Source organism: Artemia franciscana, chromosome 13 (assembly GCF_032884065.1).
Source record: "Artemia franciscana chromosome 13, ASM3288406v1, whole genome shotgun sequence".
NCBI lineage: Eukaryota > Metazoa > Arthropoda > Branchiopoda > Anostraca > Artemiidae > Artemia > Artemia franciscana.
Window position 1 is genome coordinate 15,870,165 of NC_088875.1, and position 20,143 is coordinate 15,890,307.

The 20,143-nt window shown below is 34.6% G+C and overlaps 1 protein-coding gene across 1 annotated transcript in view; it reads left to right on the top strand.

Annotated features, from left to right (window-relative positions):
• The first annotated feature begins 416 nt into the window (after positions 1–416).
• The window catches only part of LOC136034581 (E3 ubiquitin-protein ligase Topors-like), a 37,042-nt gene continuing 17,315 nt past the window's right edge, over positions 417–20,143 (top strand). Inside the window, exons 1-4 of the mRNA XM_065715834.1 lie at positions 417–533; positions 9,222–9,466; positions 14,930–15,090; positions 19,073–19,226. Coding sequence (XP_065571906.1) covers positions 9,224–9,466; positions 14,930–15,090; positions 19,073–19,226 — 558 coding nt within the window. The 5' untranslated portion in view covers positions 417–533; positions 9,222–9,223. The remainder of the gene's footprint in view (positions 534–9,221; positions 9,467–14,929; positions 15,091–19,072; positions 19,227–20,143) is intronic.

Consider the following 20,143-nt stretch of genomic DNA (forward strand, 5'->3'; position numbering starts at 1 on the left):
ATTTTTCAAGGATGGTTTAATATTTCGCATTCGTAAGTTTTCTATGCAGACACACTTTTCAAACTGTATTCCATTCTGTTTGTACGGACACTCATTTCAGGTAATTTTTACAGGACCTTGTTATAACTAAACTAAATAATCTCTTATTTGTTGTATCAGTTTTCTTTATCATAAAGTATATATCAAATAATGAACACATCAATAAGTCCCATCTAGCAATGCGAACTTAAAATCCATTGTTGTCACAAGCAATTGGTTTTAAATTTCGAATTTTCTTTTGGTCATTTTGATGATAACGTGCGGTCTGATTGGTCAAAATCACCCTTTATCCAGCCCTGACAATGCTTTATTTTGACTTTCTGACTCGTTGCAATTTTATCTAGTATAGATTACTACTCGCCTTACTTTTCTAGAAACAATGAACTTAGATGCCGCTTTAGAAACTAAGAGATTTTCAAACAATAAACATTTTTAGAAGAAACAAATTACACAGAGATGAACTTTATACGTAATTTTTAAGATTAAACTATTTGGTGAGCAAGTTAATCATTTTCTAGGATTTGAGGCGTATGTGATGACCTGAAATCTATCTTTCATAATATTAATTGGATTACCGGTATATATATATATATATATATATATATATATATATATATATATATATATATATAGCCCTATAGGATAGGCTATATGAGATTCTGTAACTGTGGTAAGGATAAGGGAGGATAGACTAGGCCTATATGATATCTGTTTCTTTTTCTAAACAAAATAATGATTTCACTTGCAATTGAACCCCTGTTTCTATTGTTTTATATACAACCCCTAGAATATAAAGGTGAAATTTAGTTAAGGGGCTTCTTGGTATCTTAGAAAGTTGTCAAGTAAGGTAGGATAAATAAAACCTTCAGGAACAAATCCAGGGTCAAATGCACCTGGGAAGGTATTATAAGGCTACTATTTTTACCCTTTTCTTTCTCTAGGGCTTAGAAGATTACATTACCTGCAGTACAATTCTACAGCCTTGCCTACCTAGCCTGTCCAAATTCTGACAAAAAATGTTTTAGCCTACTTAATCTTAAGTTTTTATCATATTTAAAGTTTTAAAATGCAGTTCTTGTTATTTTGTAGAATTTCAAGCTATATCAGTGGCTTTTTTCCTAGTTTAAGGATAAATTTACAGATTCCAAAGACCTTATAAATTGGGATTGAATGATTAAGCAAAGGTATAAGGCTCAAAAGACTGTAAATTTTCTGATTACCTCTATATTGTAATATCATCATAGTCTACCATTAGAATTACATCCTGAATCCATACATAACATACATTTAAATGAGAAAAATTTTTTTACCCTCACCCTCTGCAATATATAGGGTAGCCCATCCTGAAGTGTATATATGCAATGAATTTTCTACTATTTTGACAAACTGTTAAATCAGTTAAAGGTAATATTCTAGTTTAGTAACTTTTGGCTATCTTGGAAAGGGGTTAGGTTACAAAAATGAAACTTTCAGGGATGGGTCTACAGGCTAATGTATGTCCTGGGAAGGTATTTTAAAGTACCCACCTCCACTCCTTCTCCCTCTAGAGGGCCCTGAAATTGTCCTATATGACAGGTCTATACCTATTGAAATTTTGACAAAACAACATTTTACCTTAATTTTCAGTTACCAGTTGCCTTTTCTCACCCTTTAGTTCTGAAAATGCAATTCCTGTTATTTGAGTAGAATTCTGAGCCATATCAACATTTTTTGACACATATTTTATAGGTCATCAAAGGTCAAGGCCCTCTAGAGGGAGAAGGAGCAGAGGTAGGTACTTCAAAATACCTTCCCAGGACATACTTTATCTTTAAAACCTTATAAATTGGGATTGAGCAAAGTTGTGAAGCTGAGAACAATTTTTTGTACTTCATTCAAACAGATGATCTATTTTGCAAGGTTTCACTTTTATAACACATATTTTTAAACATCATCAAAGGTCAGGACCCTCTAGAGAGAGACTGAGTAGAGGTAGGTACTTCAAAATACCTTCCCAGGACATACTCTAGCCTGTAGACCCATCCCTGAAAGTTTCATTTTCCTAACCTAACCCCTTTCCAAGGTAGCCAAAAGTCACTAAACTAGAATTTTACCCAATTAAAAAATGACATATAGAGAATTCAGTGCATGCATTCAACTCAGGGTATATCTTTGTACATTAGGGGGAGGCTAGGAGTAAATTCCAATTCAAATGAATATTATATTTGGATACAGGATGAAATTCTACATTTGAAGGCGGCCTATTTCTTAGCTATATCATTAGTGAGGTGATAGGGAAATTTACCCAAAACACATTTCTTAAGCCTCACTTGAGCTGAAGATCTATTCTATAGGTTTCACTTGTATTATACAAAGATTTTTAAATGTCACCAAAGATTAGTGCTCTCTAAAATAAGGAGGAGTAGAGTTAGGTGCTTCAAAATATCCTTCCAGGAGACTATTAAGGCTCTGCATACATTTCTAAGAGTTTAATATGCATTAGTCAACTGCTTTCCAAGATGCAAAAAAACCTCAAATGACCTTAAATAACAGCTTAGAGCAATGAAGGTATTTTTCCTTGTGAAGCTCCAGAGTTTATGATTGAAGTTGTTTTCATTGCTGTTTAGTGACCAGATGCATTTGGATGATCTGTAGCTTCTCAGGTAAGTTTACACTACCTCAAGGGCCACTCAGCACCCAACCTTCATTTGAAAATCTCAACAGATTCAGCAGCAACTGTGTCTTTGGAAACTTTATTCTAATTGTTGACAATTGAACTTAAATTTTATCCAAATCTTGTAGATATAGATTAATATGAGATTGAAAACAATATTCTTACTGCATCATTTGCAGCCTGTTTTTATTAATCATTTTACCACATTTACTGTCATTCTTATAAACCATAGGCCTATGTGAATGATATTTGATATCCCATTGATCTGAAATACTTTTTCAATCCAGTAGGTCTATTGATCTAATGGTTTTGATAGGTCAACCTGGAAGGCACTGCCTTAAATTGCAGCTTGGAGCAATATGAGGATTTTTCCTTGTAGAAACTCTAGAGTTGATAACACATGACACATAGTTGAATACATACACTTGACTAGTTAAGACTTGACTACTTTTATCAACCCATTTTCTTATGCTAAAAACAAGATATTTGTTTAGGGTCCATTAAAGGGCTTTAAATTGAATTTGCAAGTGAAACAACTGTTATATTTAGAAAGAGCATAAGGAAGGCATTAGGCAATGTCTTCACTTTGTTCTGGAGTTGTTTATGTACAATATTGTTCTTATCCAAATACCTGGATGAGAATAAATTACATATAAAAGACTGGAGCTGTTTAAGTGTTGTGAGATGGTCTGGGGACTTTATTATACTCCTTCCTCTGTCCCTATTCCTGGAAGAGAAACCTTACTGGTGTGGTCTCATAGTGGTGTCAGGGTTGATCTTTCGTGGGTTTGCTTAACCAGAACTATGACAGTAAACTGTACTGCAGGGTGACTGTGAGGAGTGGTACCCCTTGATGAAATTACAGTTTAGTAAATCAAACAGCATTAGAATGGATTTGAATAATTGACAATTTTTCTGGTCTTGCCTGTTTTGGTGGGCTGTTTAGGGCTGAATGACCTCTTCTTGCCCTGTTGTCTATTATTGGTTACCTCCCCATTGCAGTGTAATATTTTCAGGCATGAATATGTAATAAGTTGGAGACAAAATGTTTTAGCTAACTTGTGTAGAATGGTGACTCTAGTTGATAGAAAAGCATCACCAAGTATGGAAACCATGTGGTGTGTAAGATGGACCCAGGATTGCCCAAAGCCTCCATTGAACTGGAAATCCAAGGGAATTCTTGCAATCCATTTTTAATCTCACTTAAGTGTTTTGTGCAAACTTGAGAAGAAGTATTAATCCATCACCTACACTGCTAGGAACCATTGAGTTCCTTGAGGCACTAGTAATTTCAATCTTTCAAACAGGATGAAAATTACAGTGCTAAACAACTATTGTATTAATATTGTGACTAACAAATTCAGATGTTTTGAACTAGATTTATTAGAACCTTAGAAGCTCATCTTCCAGGAATAGTAATCATGAAATTGGGTGATATAGAATTGATTCAGATGAGTGGAATTGAGGACAGAGACAGGGAGTAGGGCTCTTGATGAACAAGAGAGCTGCTAAGTCTATATTAGGTTGAAATGGTATAAATCATAGAATTGTAATTGCTCATTTTAAAACCAAAAAGTCCAAGGTACCAGTCACAGTAGTACATACCCATGTAGAACCAACAAATGATGGAAGTAGTTACTTGGATTAATTTTATTGGAGACCAGATAGATACATGGTATTTTTAATAGAGCATTTTAATGCCCAGGATGGTAGAAATAGGACCTGGCCTATGTAAACTTTGGTGTAGAGAAGGGAAATAGCAACAGTAATGGACTGATAAAATTATATATATATATATATATATATATATATATATATATATATATATATATATATATATACACTCTATAAACAAGCAATAGTCACATATATATTCTTGGGATATCTTGGGGGTATCTTGAGATGTTCTTCCATAAAAAAAAAACAAAAAAAAAGAAAATTTAGATAGGTCATAGGCCAATCTAAGATATTTTTTTAGGAGCCTTATTTTTTTTTCAAATGATGTACTATGTTAGTACATCATAAAAGCATTGGGTGGGGGGGGGGTTTCTTGCTTTCTCTTTTCTATTTCAATTTTATGTGTAGAGTTGTTAAGGGGAATTTTCAGGGGTAAATATTTACCAGGATTGAATTCTCAAGAGAATATTTCCATGTGGAGGGGTACTTCTCCATAGAGGTGGGGCTAGATTTCCTGACATAATTTACAAAACTATCAGAAATTAAATAAAAAACTTTTTTTTCAACTGAAAGTAAGGAGCAACATTAAAACTTAAAACAAACAGAAACTATTACATATATGGAGAGAATTGCCCCTCTTCAATACCTCACTCTAAAGTTTGAATTTTGTCCCAATTCTTTAAGAACAACTCCTGAAACATAGGGGTCATTTAACTAGAACAATAAAAAGATTTTTTAAAAGCCCCAACACACTTTAGTGTAAAAAGCAAAGTGTTGAGTAGGGGGCAATCCCCTTCATATACATAATAACTTCTTTTCATTTTAAGTTTTAATGTTGCACCTTACCTTCAAGTGAAAAAACTGTTTTTTTCTTTTAAATTAATAACGAAGTCAAACTTAAAACAAGTAGAAACTACCTCAAAGATGGGCAGGACTAATGCTCCTTGTGTCTTCTAAAGACCAGAATGTAGTTTACACTTTAATGAAAACAATCTTTGTGTTATGTGTTTTATTTGTCATAACATTAAAAAAAGAAAAGAAATTGCCAACATAACCTAGATTACTGAAAAGAATAAATGAATGTGAATTGACAGTTTAATATGTACTGATATTCAATGCTGAAAGTCTTAATAATTTTGAAAGTTATAAAGAGAAAATATTTGAATTTTATTTTAAGTAAATTGCAAATTATATTCTGGTCTTTAGAAGGCACAGAGGGCATGCAAAATAAATAAATACTTTCTATTTACAAGCCTTAAACCTTTTAAAATTAAATTGCCTATTACCAGTATATATCTAGGAGAGGTTGATTAAAGGATCCCCTATGTTTATTCATTATTTTCATTGTTAAGAATATTCCCTTAAATTCCCTAATTTATTGCACTGAAAAAAGAAAATTACACAATCCATTCCCCAAAATACAACATAGTGGTTAAGTTTGCTGTCTACTTGGAAAATTAAGATCCCTCCAGTTTGTTATGGCTTAGCAATCTAATTATAACCAATATAATATTTGATCATAAAATGGCCTATTAGTTAACATGGTATTCACAAGATGATAAGGCAGCCAACCTTATTGATTATGCTATTATAAATCAATGGATAGCAGGATTAATACAGGACATTAGGGGGTGCTTTTATTGATGTCAAAAGTAAATGTCACTGTCTAGTATTTTCTCTAGTTAATATAAGATTGAAATTTAGATAGGGTGATTTTTTTCCAGGATGTAATTACATTAGCAGAATCCAGGATAAGAATTTGAGAGGAAAGTCAGAAATACAAATAGGAATATTAGCAAAATCCTATAAATTTTCTGTAAAAGAGAATGGGCTTGTACAAGAAGTTTTGAGTGATAAAAGTTTCGAAAAATAAGGGAAGCATGAACTAAAGAGGTATTGATAAAATTACCGATTGTCTGGAAGGTGCTATATTATAGTGGCATGCTAAGAGATTTAAAGAAAGTTGTCAGTCTGGACTTTTCCTAGTTAAAGATAGGAAAGGTATAGTGACAAGTATTTAAGAAAAATGAGCAAAACATTATGAGAATGGGTAAACAATTATAAAGTTATAGGAAAGATATTAATTTCGTGGTTGACCACTTCTAAAGTAAACATTCTAATCAAAAGTAGCACCATTAGATTTCTTATCTTATGTGCTATCCAAGTATCATGGTTGCTTTTCTGACAATGCAATCTCTATCCCCCTGCCTTTGATGAGCTAATGATACATTTATAATACCTAATGATACATTTCTTCATTGATTCAATGTTGTGATTTTTTTTTCTGTTCTCTGTTAAACTGAGTTTCTGCATTCTAATCCAAATATCAAGTTTTACCTGTGATTTATTGCAACATGGGATAGAAATGTTGTTTGAAAGGATTTAAAAAGTGAATAACAATGGAAGAAACATTCTGCATATTATAAATTAAGAATTTCATTCTTCTAGTATTTTCTTCTTGGGACCATCAGGAGTAGGGGGAATTGTCTGAAAAGCAACCATAATATCTGGACAGAGCAAAAACTAAGGAAGCTAATGATACTAATTTTGTTTTAGCAGCCCAATAAAGAACCAAGCTCTTTTACTTCCTGAACTATAAGCCGTAAAAAAATTGGTAAGGGGTGTACTGGAAAAGATACAAAACACTTTTTTTAACAACCTAAGGATCCCACGTGAAAACTAAAAACTTGTCTAGATCTAGACAAAGGATAACATTCATTTATTGAAAGTGTTGGTGCTTTTCAAGAGCCATTAAATGCTACCTAGAGTTTATAATGATGATATTCAATGGAGTTTTTGGTAATACTGTAGCCTACCTAGTCCCAAGTGGCTACTGAATTATTTCTTGATTATTGTTAAGTTAAAATGTAGTTTAATTTGTTAAAAGCATTGAAGATAAAAATTGTGGCATAATTGTTGATATTAGGGGCTATATTACTGAGATGTATATAAATCTTTTCTCCACTCCATTTTATTTGCTTGCTATATAAGTTTCATTGAATAAAAAAAAAAACACATTGTCTGAAAACTAATTCTTTACCCTAGTATGAAGTCTTCCATGCTTATGAAAATCTTTTTTTTTTAGAGAGAGAGAGAAAAGGTGAGGATGGGGGTAGGATTTTGTAATTCAATCCTGGATTTGGGTAAAATTCGTTTTTGTACAGAAGGAGTAGGCCCCTTTCGCCTATTTAAATCTCTCCCTTATTTGATTCATGTAAGGTTTTTTAATCTGTATCATTAAAGAGTAAAAAGGCGGAGAATTATTGCAGAAACTATATGAGTCCTAGATAAACTTCCATTAAGTGAGGCTGTGATGATATTTAAGCTTTCTAGAAAGTTTGTATCCTTTTGATCCAGTGTACTTCATCTAAATCCATACTGGTAGTATGGGTATAGCATAGGAGACAATACTGGCAGCCACAACGGACAAAACTTTATTTTCGGTAAGATGGATGAGGAGGGGTTTTATATGCATCCATCTCAAGAATCTTTGCAATGATGGAAGCAAGATAAATGGATTCGTTGTTTGGAGCACTCAATTTGCTGCTTTTCTTAGTATGGATGTCACACAAAGTTTTTCCAATCCTTAGATTCTTGGTTAGAAGTAATAAACAATTATATTAGTGACTGAAGTAGTTTAGGAATGTATATGACTACTGCTTTACTTAAATCCAGTCAACCTGTACCAGTTTTGTGAGTGGTCACTAAAATCTGGCAGTAACTCCCTGAAGATATCTGACAAAGAAACCCCAAGGTCCTGCTGCTGGATTTATACCTGGTTTCAATCAGGTATTTGAACCTGGAAGCATTTTAGAGTTTTTTTTGTTGGATGTGGTAATCCAGATGTAGGTTTCTGTGTGATACTTTGTGTCAAACTCAGATTTGTAGTTAATGTACTTCTACTCAGCATGCTCTATACATTTTTTCCTCATGTTATTTGCTTTTGAAATACCTATAAGTTGTTTTCCCAAAAAAATTTGTTGCATCCTACTCTCTTTTTTCTCTTGCAGGAATAGTTGAAAATAGAGCTTTTGGTACCAGAGTGCTATCACTAATTTTTGATATGGATGAGATTTGTGTTTGGAAGCTTTTGCTTATATATATTTGGGGTTTGAATTTCAAAACCAAGACTCGTGCAATTTGGAGGATCATAAGAGTTTGTGCAGGTTTTTAAAACTTTAATATATCAAAATTAGACACAAAATTTCAAACTGAAAGAAGTTCTATTTGTGAAATGATGTTCAAATAATCTTTTCACAAATACTTGCACAAGTATGAGCACTTGTAACAGTAATTTCCAGGGCCTAGTTAATCTCCCTGGTATTAGTCTGATGCCCCCCCCACGTAATCCCTAGAAAAATAAAAATAGCAGTAGAAATTAGACCCTTTCCAATCCCACCCAAGAGATGAACATCTAGGTGTAATACACATTGTGTATTGATTGGCAGGTACATAGGTATACATAGTTTTGACTTCATGGACAGGGGTTAGCCCCACTTGCTGAGGTAAGGGAAGTAACAAAAATTGTTTGTTAAAAAAAAAGAAAAAAATCTCAAGATGAAGAAAACAAACAGGACTATGGTCAATAGAAGGAAAGGACAAACTAAAACGACATGGATATTTTGCCTGTATAAATTAGGGTGTCTTCAATACTAAAACAAAGATAGAATCTGAAATAATCCTACACCTAAACTTAAACAGAATAAAACCAAGAAAAAAAAATTTGATTGATGCTACTGTGACTGAGTACCACAGAAGCTAAATAGAGTTACTTCAATGAAAACACTGAAGCAACTGTTGTACCAAAACGGTTGATGAGTTTTTTTCACTTTCTAATTTTTTTTTTTTTAAGATATGTCCCAAGAAGAACAGCCTCAAGGAAAGTGGAGGCAAAGGCGCGCCTCATCTTCAAGTCCGCCAAAATCAAGATGGGATTCCCCACCATTGCAGAATGTGTCAACAATGAGCTCGCCAACCAGAACTTCTGCAGGGTCCCCTGTTTCATGCCCTATTTGCTTAGGAACGCCTGAGAATAAGTCCTTTAGTGACACCTGTTTCCATGAATTTTGTTTTACATGTCTACTAGAATGGTCAAAGGTATTTATATAGTTATGTCTAAGCAGGTAGGCTAATTTGTAAACATTTGCTTAGCAATGATATAATTTGATGAAAGTCTATTTTCAAACCTCAACCTTGTTTATATATGTAAATATCTGTCTCTATCTTAATGCATGTGCATATAATATAAATCATCCAGAGGGAGTGAAAATGAGGACATCTAAATGTTTTTATTGGAGATTGTGGTACTGTTGCAAAACTTTCAGAGATGGTAGACTCCCAGGATTCTGGGAGTTTAGTTAGCTCGAAAGCACTAATTAGTAAACAGCGAAATGTCAAATGTGTTTTTCCTGGACACTTTCTGTAAAATGCACTGTTTTTGAAACTCCTGGAGGGCAGGAGTTCTCAATCGTGAATGGAAATTTGAGTGTCCCTTTAAGGGGTAAGAATAATAGGAGAAAACCAGTGATACTACTGTTTCCTTTTTGACCCGTGAAACCTCCATTGCACTGGATCAGAATTTTGAGATATCCATTTCATTCAGAATAGTTGAAGGTCCAAAAACATACTTTCTGAGGGGAGGGGCACGGCCCTTGCAGATTTTGGGGCTATGACCCCAAATTAGGCAATTGGACCATTTTTCATAGATGCATTTTATTAGAAGTCCTGACTTGTTATGAACCAAGCTATCTAGACTAAATTTAGTCTTTCCCTATTGCCAAATTTTCAGCAGCAAATTAGACTAGGTAGCGCCAATTTAGCTTTGACTTGGCGCAAGAATTACCTTATTTCAAGCTAGGAAATTTTAGTTATACAAGGCAAAAATTAGCTTAGTACTGACTTGGTGCAAAAATGAGCAAGTACTGACTTAATGTAAAAATCAGAACTTAGATTTTTTTACACCAACCCAGGAATTACCCCAGTTTTATACTGGGTTGCTATTATGCTTGTTTCTCTACCAAATCAGAACTTGCATATTTTGTCCCGAATCAGAACTTAGCATTTTTTTTTTTTTTAATCGTCAGGACTCGCTTTTGCAATCAGCCAGGACTTAGCTCGTTTTTCATCCTAAATTCTCTCTGAACTTTAGAACCTAAAGATAGATTTTCCATTGAGGTCTAAAAAAGCTTAAGATGTCTGATGGTTTCATGTCCCTATAACCAAGATCTTTTCTTAGAATAGGTAACAAAAAATTTACAGATCCCAGATTTCGTATTTTGACACTGATCCAAAGTCGTCAAACTTCTTTAGTCCTGAGGTCGTCATTTATATTCCCTGTGTCCCGGTCGTCATTTGTGTCCCGGTGTCCCGGTATGTAATTTCATCAGTTGACAAACATGACGTCAGTCGACAAACAACTTCATGACGCATACAGCTCAATCCTTATAATGACATCAGTCGACAAACATGACGTCAGTCGACACACAAACATGACGTCACTCGACACACACACACACACAGACAACTTATTTTTATATATATAGATGAGCTTGCGTTTGATTCGGCCTATAGAAGAGCTTAGCGAAGGTCATATATTTGTACAATATACCGGGTAAACACATCAAAGTGATTTGTGCTATGTAAGAGAATAATGGGAGTGCATGGAATCAAATCGGAAAGTTAAAACTTTCTAGATTTTGATTATGTTGATGGTTTTAGCATCCTAAATGAAAGTGTTAGCAAAATGAATGATTTTTTGGAGGTTTTGATAACTCTGGGCTTAAAAATATGACTGAAAATTAATACCAAGAAGACTAAGTCGGTTATTGATGTTGAGTAACAAGAAGATTGATCAAGTCGATAGCTTCACTTGCGTTGGTAGTATTATTAGTAAAGACAGTGGGTGCAGTGAAGATGTTAAAAGTGGAATAGCCAAGGCCCAGAGAGTTTTTTTCAGAGTCGAAAAAGGTTTAGAAGAATAGGAAGTTAAGTTTACGGATCAAGATAAGAAGGTAAAGTGATGACAACGGTTTAGTGTGGTTCTGAAATGTTGGCCCTCCAAAAAATGGAAAAGGTTTGATTAGATACCTTACAGAGGAAATGTCGGGATTTTTGCTGACCGTATTTGAAACAATAAGCTGTACAAAAATCTGGTACTATTCCGCTTTCTAGAGCTGTACTGAGAGAAAGGTTGAGATGACTTGGACACATTTTACAGATCAAAGAGGGAATATTTAAAAAAAAAAGATTGTTATGTTCGGCCAATCAACTAGGGCCAAGCAAAAAACAACTTGTCCCAGAAGACAACTTGTTCAGGAGAAGATCATGAGAAAGGATTTTAGGGAGATTAAAAATCATTGGGAGGGTGCAAAGCGGGAGGCATTACATAGATTGGAATGAAGGGGAGCGTGTGTAGCTGTGTCTCAAGCGGCTTGAATCTGCAGTGAGTTGTTAGCACTGATAGTAGATTAGTCTCTTGAACTATGGCAGTAAAATCAACCTTTCACCTAAGAGAGATAAAATTCTCTTTTTGACGCTGATTAATGCTCTTAGAAAAGATGATAGAGGTGTATTGCATCATTCTTATGTACCAAAATTTGTTGTTGTGATATCTGATTTTGGATATTTTAAGGGGTTGGTAGGTTTGCTGTTGCAGTACACAGCAGAAAAAAAACTGGATGCTGAATTTGCAAAAACTAACTAAAACTGACTCGTTGCGAATACAAGCTGTGGACAGTAATGGCTCCGTAACTCCTGATTTCCTTCCCTTCTATCCCAACTTTTGGTAACTAATTTAAGCATGTTGCACCTTTTTTTACGCTGAATTTGAGCAGGAAACTTAAGTCTGAAAGATTAAAAGAATCTACAACCCCCACTGCCGCTCCTCCTATTGTTAATTTTTTAGCAGAAAGATGGGTTTCTTATGTTTTGTTTGAAGTAGAATCATGAAAGGATTTTCAGACTGTATGACTAGAGCATTAAAGTGGACCCGTGGCCTCTCTAGAACCCTTCCATACCTCGCTGCCTACCATTTATTAAAAAAGGTAGGCATGGTACGCCCTGTTTGAAGCAAAAAATGATTGAATGACTCATCTGATGCCAGACATGTTGCATCTCTTTCTAAAGCGAGATCAGTTTTTTAATCTATATTATTGGAAGCATAAATTGGGCCTGGTCTTCAAATATCCGCAAGTGGTACGCAGCCATTATAAGTAATAATATAACACAATGACATAATTTTACACTTATTAATAAATTTTTTATTTGGTATTCATTCGGGGATAGGCATAGAACTCAAATTATTATTACTATCAATTAGTGTGGAAATAATTTCTGGGTGTTATATTTTGAGGTAAAGTAGTTTAAGCTCAGCTTACATAAGCTGTGGTTTTAGAAACAACAATGTAGAGTGTGTAATGTTTTATGTTTTAGGTCCAAAGATTAGCTTGCATTTTAAAATTGACAATAGAGATTTGGTTTTAGGAAATAGAGAAGATATTTTTTTAAGATCATGGATCATCCTGAGGCAGTCTTTTAGGAATGTATCATGATTTTCTTAACTTTTCTTTTTGAGGAAAAAATTCTTCTTGAGACTCACAATTTTTAAAGCTTTAAGCGGTTTAGAACTACAACATTTAATTGCTGGCGGAGGAACAAAACAAAAATGTTAATCCCACAACACTTTTCTTGGCGAAGCTGGCATGAGGTTGTCGCAACCTCGGTTGAGCAATATAAATCTGATTTTCGCTTTTTCAAGCTTGATTCGATCAATTATTTAGCTATTATGATTATGGATGGACTCACAAAATTGATTTGAGGCTCAAACCATGAAAGTTCATAGCCTCTGCTCCCTCCCTAAAAAATAATGTAGCACCAATAGCCACTCGGCTAGTGATGCTCACTTCTGGCGGGATATTTTCCTCCATCCCTTGAACCCCACCCGTCATCTTCGGACCGACTTAGGTTGGCAATATTCGTCCCTTGAAAAAAGAAGAGAGTCACCCACCATTCTCATGGTCAAACACTGGAAGGGATAGTCAGAAGCTGAAAGATGACTAAAATTGGTAGTAGTAGGTCCCTTTTTATTCGTACTATTCTCAGAGGCACCTCGAGTAGGTTATCTTCTGATATAATTATTTGTTTTAGTTTATGTTTTTTTTTGTTCCTAGTAATTATGTTCATTTTAAGTGTTGCATGCATTACGACACTGCTCATCCGTTTGCCAAGAAACTTCAAGAAATTGTTGAGTACACTCCTATAAAGGTTTTAGGTATAACATTTTCCCCCAAAGGCACTCATAGTATTGTTCGTGGTGACTGAAATTAGAGACCCCTGATCAAAATACTTGACAGTTGCTTTCGTTCACACTATTCACATTTTCTGAGTATTAATTATCCTGTAACGCCCGACGGCTAAGTTAATAATTTCTATCTGAATTTTCACTTTTGAACTTCAAAGCATTATCGTTATTCGCATCGGGAAAATTTTCCAGGGGGATTTGAATTTGCAATTACTTTCAAATTGCAAAATACGATGGTTTTTTCCATTTGGGGAAATATTTCGCAAGGGAGGATTTTTCCAGGCTAGAATTGTCTGTGGGGGAATTTTTCAAATAATTTTAATTTTAAAATAGTATCGTTGTTAATACGCATGGGCAAATTTTCGGTGGAGAGAGTTTTCTGTGTTGGGAATTTTCCAGTAATTTCCTTTGTTTCCAGATTGCAGCAAAGTGTGACGTGTTAACGGGTTAGCCCATTAAACACAGTCCAACTTACTACAGCACCAAGCTGTCTGAGGCCAACACCGCTGATAGTCTAATCCTAGTTCGCAGACTTATCCTTCTATTATTCCAAACTTTCTTAACGGCCAATAAATGCGTTCTTTGATAATACAGTTTTCCTATCAACTGAATGTAATGTTTGTCCATAACCTATAGAACTGAGGACTAAAGCGTAATTCAGATAGATGATTCAGACACTACTCATCTATTAATCTAGGAGGAAAAAAAAAGCACAAAGACTGGGAAAAGTTTAGGATAGCTTAGTATCCTTGTCCATTCCTGAAGATATTTGTAGGAAACCAACCAATGAATTTGTTAGCTGCAAGAAATGTTAGCAGCCATGGATTCGATGTCACTATTTACAGCGCATCCTGCTATCCTGTTTATCTTGCTTTGCTGCAATATTGGCATTTGATTGCGCATCAAATTCTCTCAGAGGTTTCTCCATGACCGATTTAACAGAGATTCGCTAACAGTGTTAGCAAACGATTTTTGGTTGCCTCATGGAACGCAATTGTTACTACAACTGTTGGCTGACGATTTTTAATATGACAAAATATTTAAATTCTTTTAGGTTTACTGACGCCATTTACTTTATTTGAAAAAAACTTTTTTTGTGGAAATTAAAAAATTAGTTAGTTTAAAAGAAATCATACTGACTAGAGTTATAAACACGAAAAAAGAAAAAACTATTGTTTCATTATACCTGTTATAAAAAGATAACGATCGACGTCTTATTTTCTGTTCTTCATTTTCTATATATTTTTTGTTGTTCATTTTAGATTAAATCAGAATGCCCACTGTGCAAGCAGCCTTTTACCAGGATTATCCATAGTGTAAGATCAATGGATCAGTATGAAGAATATCAGGTACCTGAAGAACAACCCGAAACTGGGGAATCGATGGACGACTGGCTTTATTATGCTTTAAATCCATATGTTAGGTACATATAAGCTAATATGAATAAGTTGCATAGCCTAATATTCACTCTTATTTAAGTATTAAATTTAAAAGTTTTTTTTTTTTAATCATGGTTGCAGCAATGCAACCTTGTAAAGAACGAACTTTAGCCTGAAGTAACCGATAATTCAAACAAGTTAAAAAAATTGCCAGTTAAACAAAAATCGCCATTTGGAGTTGGTCCGGGAATGGTAACTATCATTTCCGTCAATCTTAATGGTAAAAGTTCATTGCAAAATCGGAATTATGGGAACTTCCGAAAATAGCCTGGAATCCACGAAAATGGAGTCGGATTGAAATGGAAACTGTACCATTGGAATCACCATAGCAGAAATTCCCGATCATGGGAAATAGGGTTCTATATCTTGAGCAACATGGAAAATCACTTTTTCCCATGGGAAGTGGCGACTGTGTCTCTTACTTTCTTCCGTGGTAGGGGGGGCACTGAAACATTATAAAGAAATGTTTTTACATTTATGATAGTAAAGACAAAGATTAAATTCAGACGAATATGAATTATCCTGTATATAGGATTCTCGCCCCCCTCCCCAATCTGTAAGCCAAAGTTTGATTAGTGCTTAACTGAAAGAAGTTTAACTTTTAAATGAGCTACAATGTGCAAAAAATGGTCAGTTAGGCCCATCCACCTCTCTCATGCATAGTTTCATGCTAGTTCGTGTTGATTTTTACTTTATTTTAAATTTTATGTTTTCAATATAATTTCTGTTCATTTGTGCTAAAATAGAATGTGTTTGTTTGCTACAATAGCTTTAAGTTTCCGTTAGCATGTCAATATTGAAAAAAAAAAAAAATAGTGCAAGAAGCAGCGAAAGCAGAAGCAATAAAAATCCAATCAAAAGTAGCAAGTACTAGTTCAATGTAAATACAATAAAATTATTTAAGAAAAACATCAAGCCGAAAAATCCATGGTTAAACTAACGAATAAAATATTGCATTAAGCAATTACACTATCTTTCTGTTCCCAAAGCCTATAGTTCTCAGACCTATCCAGGATATGAATTTCTTACAGTTCTCTGTAATAGTTCTGTGCCATTCTTTGTCTATAGTTTGTTGCTCCGACCTGTTCTATCAAAATAATTCACTCGTTCTTTCAATGATAAAAAAAATAAAAAATGTGCTGATGTCTGTTTCATGGCCTTTCAGCCAGGAAGTGCAAAGGGAAGGGGGGCAGCCATCCTATACCTTTGTATACCCTTCCTGTTGCCGTTCCCCAGGCTTCTACAGATACCCATTTAGAGCTGGGTCGACTGTGGCTGAGCATACAGTCACGCTAGTGACCCCCATTCCAAATCAAATAATGAGCGACACCAAGACTTGAACCCCTATCGCCATGAACGTCATGAATAATCATGGCTTCCAGAATTCTTCGTAGAGTTTTTAATTGATTCCGTGTGCTTTCAAAGATGAGTGTTACTACCTTTGGATTTTTTTTTATATTTTGACCTTCTTTTTTAAAATGGCTGCCGTGAAATTATGACTTGACGTTGATTTGCTCCAAGATGGGCATAAGAGGTGAAAATTGGCATGGGAGTGGCATAGTTGTACTCTGATCGCTTACGATTTTTTAAGGGCACCATAGTTCGCGATTCCTATTTGAACAGGATTGCTCACAAAATTCTACGTTCCTTGCGTTAATGCTATCATTCCAGGAGAAAAAATAAGATGAAAAGTAAGAAGCACACTAACACGCACTTGTGACTCGAAATTTTTTGTTTTCAAAGTTTGTCTAGATAGATCTTGGGCGTTCAGAATTTGGTAATGCATTTTTCATTAAAATCATACCAGTTTTGAGAATGTTCTCCCCTTGTTCCTGTAATTATACAAATCCACTTGTGGTGATAACTTTTTTGGGTACGATTAAACTGTATATATTTTATGTATATTGGAATCAGCATTAAGTAGAGATTTTCTTACGAATTTATTGTTTTTAAACTTTGTTTTTTGAGAGTTTCCGTTGCTATCTCCTTGAGCAATTCCTTGCGTACAGTTTGTTACCACAAACTGTTTAATTGGCACTCTTTCTGATTTTTACGAAGATTTTTATTGGCTTTCCAAATTTAGATTATTAAGATCTTTATTGGGTTATCACATATCCAGAATGTAATTTCGGTTATTAAAAAATCTTCATTTTAGTCTTCGCGGAGAGAAACTGCATCGACACCCTCTCAGAAGTGTAATTTCAAAAACACTTTTCACCGCCAAATGTTTCAAAAATTCAGAAACAGAAACAGGTTATCAAAAGCAAGAAGTTGTGATATACAAAAAAAGAAGACAGGTGTACTTGCCCGCTTCAAAAGACGAGAAGAATGAAACTACTGTCAACCAGCGTGTATTCCCCAGGGAGACCCTCAACAAGGCTGACTCTAGTTCGGCGTTGTGTAGTGATATGCATCATGTGAGCTGTAGCATAAGTGGGAGACAGTAACAATGGCAATCAAAGGGGTAAAAGTAACCTTGACTTGATGCCCACTTAGTTGCACTATCTGTCTTGGCTTTTTCTACAATTGGCTATGACTTGACTTTTCCCACAACTATTCCATGTTCAATTAAAAAATCAACGGACTCGAATTATAATTTTCTGGAATTATACATTGCTTGTGCTGATTCCAGGGATTTTACGATAAGGGAAGGTATATTCGGAAAAACTGAACTAATACTTCCAGATGTCTTAATTAGTACGTTGTCCCATTTTATTTGCAGAAGGCATCTGTAAATTATGTTTATTAAAAAAAATCCTAGTTTAATGAGTAAATGCCGTGTTTCATTTAAGTGTTTTCATTGTGATAGGAATTTGAAACCGTAGAGATCGCTGATATATGTTTAATCTACTTGTGCTTTTTGGGTACATGACCGTATTTTTGGCTTTAAAATATACTTTATCTTATAGTAACAACGCCTTTGAAATTGGAATGGTTAGACATAATTTTAAAACTTTCAAAACTATAAAAGCATGAATTACCAGTTATGCATTTTCCGGTAATTCTTCAGTCAGTTAAAACATCTAAAAATTCAACACCGTTTATGCTGGTTAACTCATTCCCCTTCATGGAAAAACGGTATGCATTTGTTTAAGATAGGAAGATGTTGTTAGTCCATTGATATTAGATAGTAATTGCAGAAATGACAGTTTTCTCAGTTTTCAAGGCATATGCGAGTTTTAATTACTTCTTATCGGCAAGTATACTCTAATCCCTAGTTTACCATGAGGCATATGCACTGTTTTTAAGATTGTATTTATATTTGTGTTTAAAAAAACGTTCGAATCTAATCCTTGGAAATCGGTATTATGTTATGCTTTAAAGTAATTTGTCCTAATGTAACAGCACATACATAATGGAATTAACATCGAAAAATAATCGCTGCTATTATTGAAAGTAAAGATTGTTTAATTCATCATATTTTTTTTGCCAAGTTTAAATAATTTAATCTCTCGGAGGCAAAGCTTATACCAGGCTTAGAGGGGTTGAAATGGTGTTTTCTAGTTAGTAGTAAAATGAGAAAATAACCTTAAAGATGCTTCGTCAAATGTTTGTAGATACCCTCATGCTTCTCTCTGGGTCTTGTGTATTATATGTAGGCCCTGAAAAGGCAACGTTTCTGCGGTTTTTCTCCTTTTGTGTTTCTTATATAATCTTTTCTTTCACAGCGATTTATGGAAATAGGTGTATCACGATGCTATATCAAGGAATAAAGTGAATATTAACAAGTCGTACGACTGGTCAAAATTGTCATTGTGCCCTCCCCATGGAACATTTCGGTATAGTCATTTAAATAAATAAAATTTGAGATACCTCGGGCTAGTTACACTGATTGATCATTCTTGAACCCTTTGACCTCGTATCTGTCATCAAGAGCTTTTTCTTTTCTTCCATTTCACCATTCTATTCCTCCCATTATTTGTCTTTACAAAGATTTAGTTGATGAATATTGTCGCTATTTTCCAGGTCTGCAATGCTTAATCGAGACCCCCGTCGAAGGCACGCTATAGCACGACGTTTTCGTCATTTTCATTATCAGGATTTTGTGATTCCTCGTGACCCGAGACCCCCAAGGCCTCACAGACCCAGACCTCACGCAACGGGAGACTTCAGGAGGCAGGTGTGTAGTCTTTTATTAAAACCTTTTCTCTTCATATGATTGATTAGCCTGCTTGGGAAAGTTTTTTTTTTTATGTAGGACTTGGTTTGTCTGTAAGGGGTACCTTCTGTATGTATGTATGCCTTTGGAGAGTACTAACTCATAACAAGGGAGGCTGAAAGAAACACATCTCACTGTGTCTTCCATTCTTGTTAATAATATTACCTAGGCAAGTGAAGCCATCTACGTGGTCAGTTTTCTTATTGCCGAACATCACACTGTAATTTCTTCTAATTTTATTGAGTTAGTCTTCGTAACATTCATTCTTAAACTTTTTTTTTTAATCCTGAACTTTCAACATTTCCATAAACACAACTCCGCTTAACTCCTGATTCCAAACCAAAAAAAAAAACTTCTAACCTCAATTTCTACTTTGATCCCACCGATATTGTTTTCCTACATACCACTAACTACTTTGCAATGCTTATATAGGATACAATACAAGAATATGTCTTTCACTAAAGCTTGTCTCTCTGCTTAATCAAATACCTCTAGTCTATGCGTATGATTAAAGGGATCTGATAATTCAGATACTTCTTGATATATTAATCGAAGTGAGGAAATTTGGCCATTACTTTATCTCCCTCTTTTCAAGTTTTCCGGGATATTCCGGTATAGTAGGGTTGTGGATATTTTGGGATAGCGTGTAGCATTTGAAATCACAATGAAGGAAATGATATTTCAGGAAATTCTGCGACCTTGGGTAGACCGTTACTTTATGATTCCAACATGTATCGCATGGGCCAGTCCATTCCAAACAGTCCAGACAGAAAGTCCAACTTCAAATTTTTATATTTAGCATTCAAAAATAAACAAATAAAAAACAACACTTTCGTGCTGAAGAAAAATCTATCTCCCTCTCACTCTTCTTCTCTTTA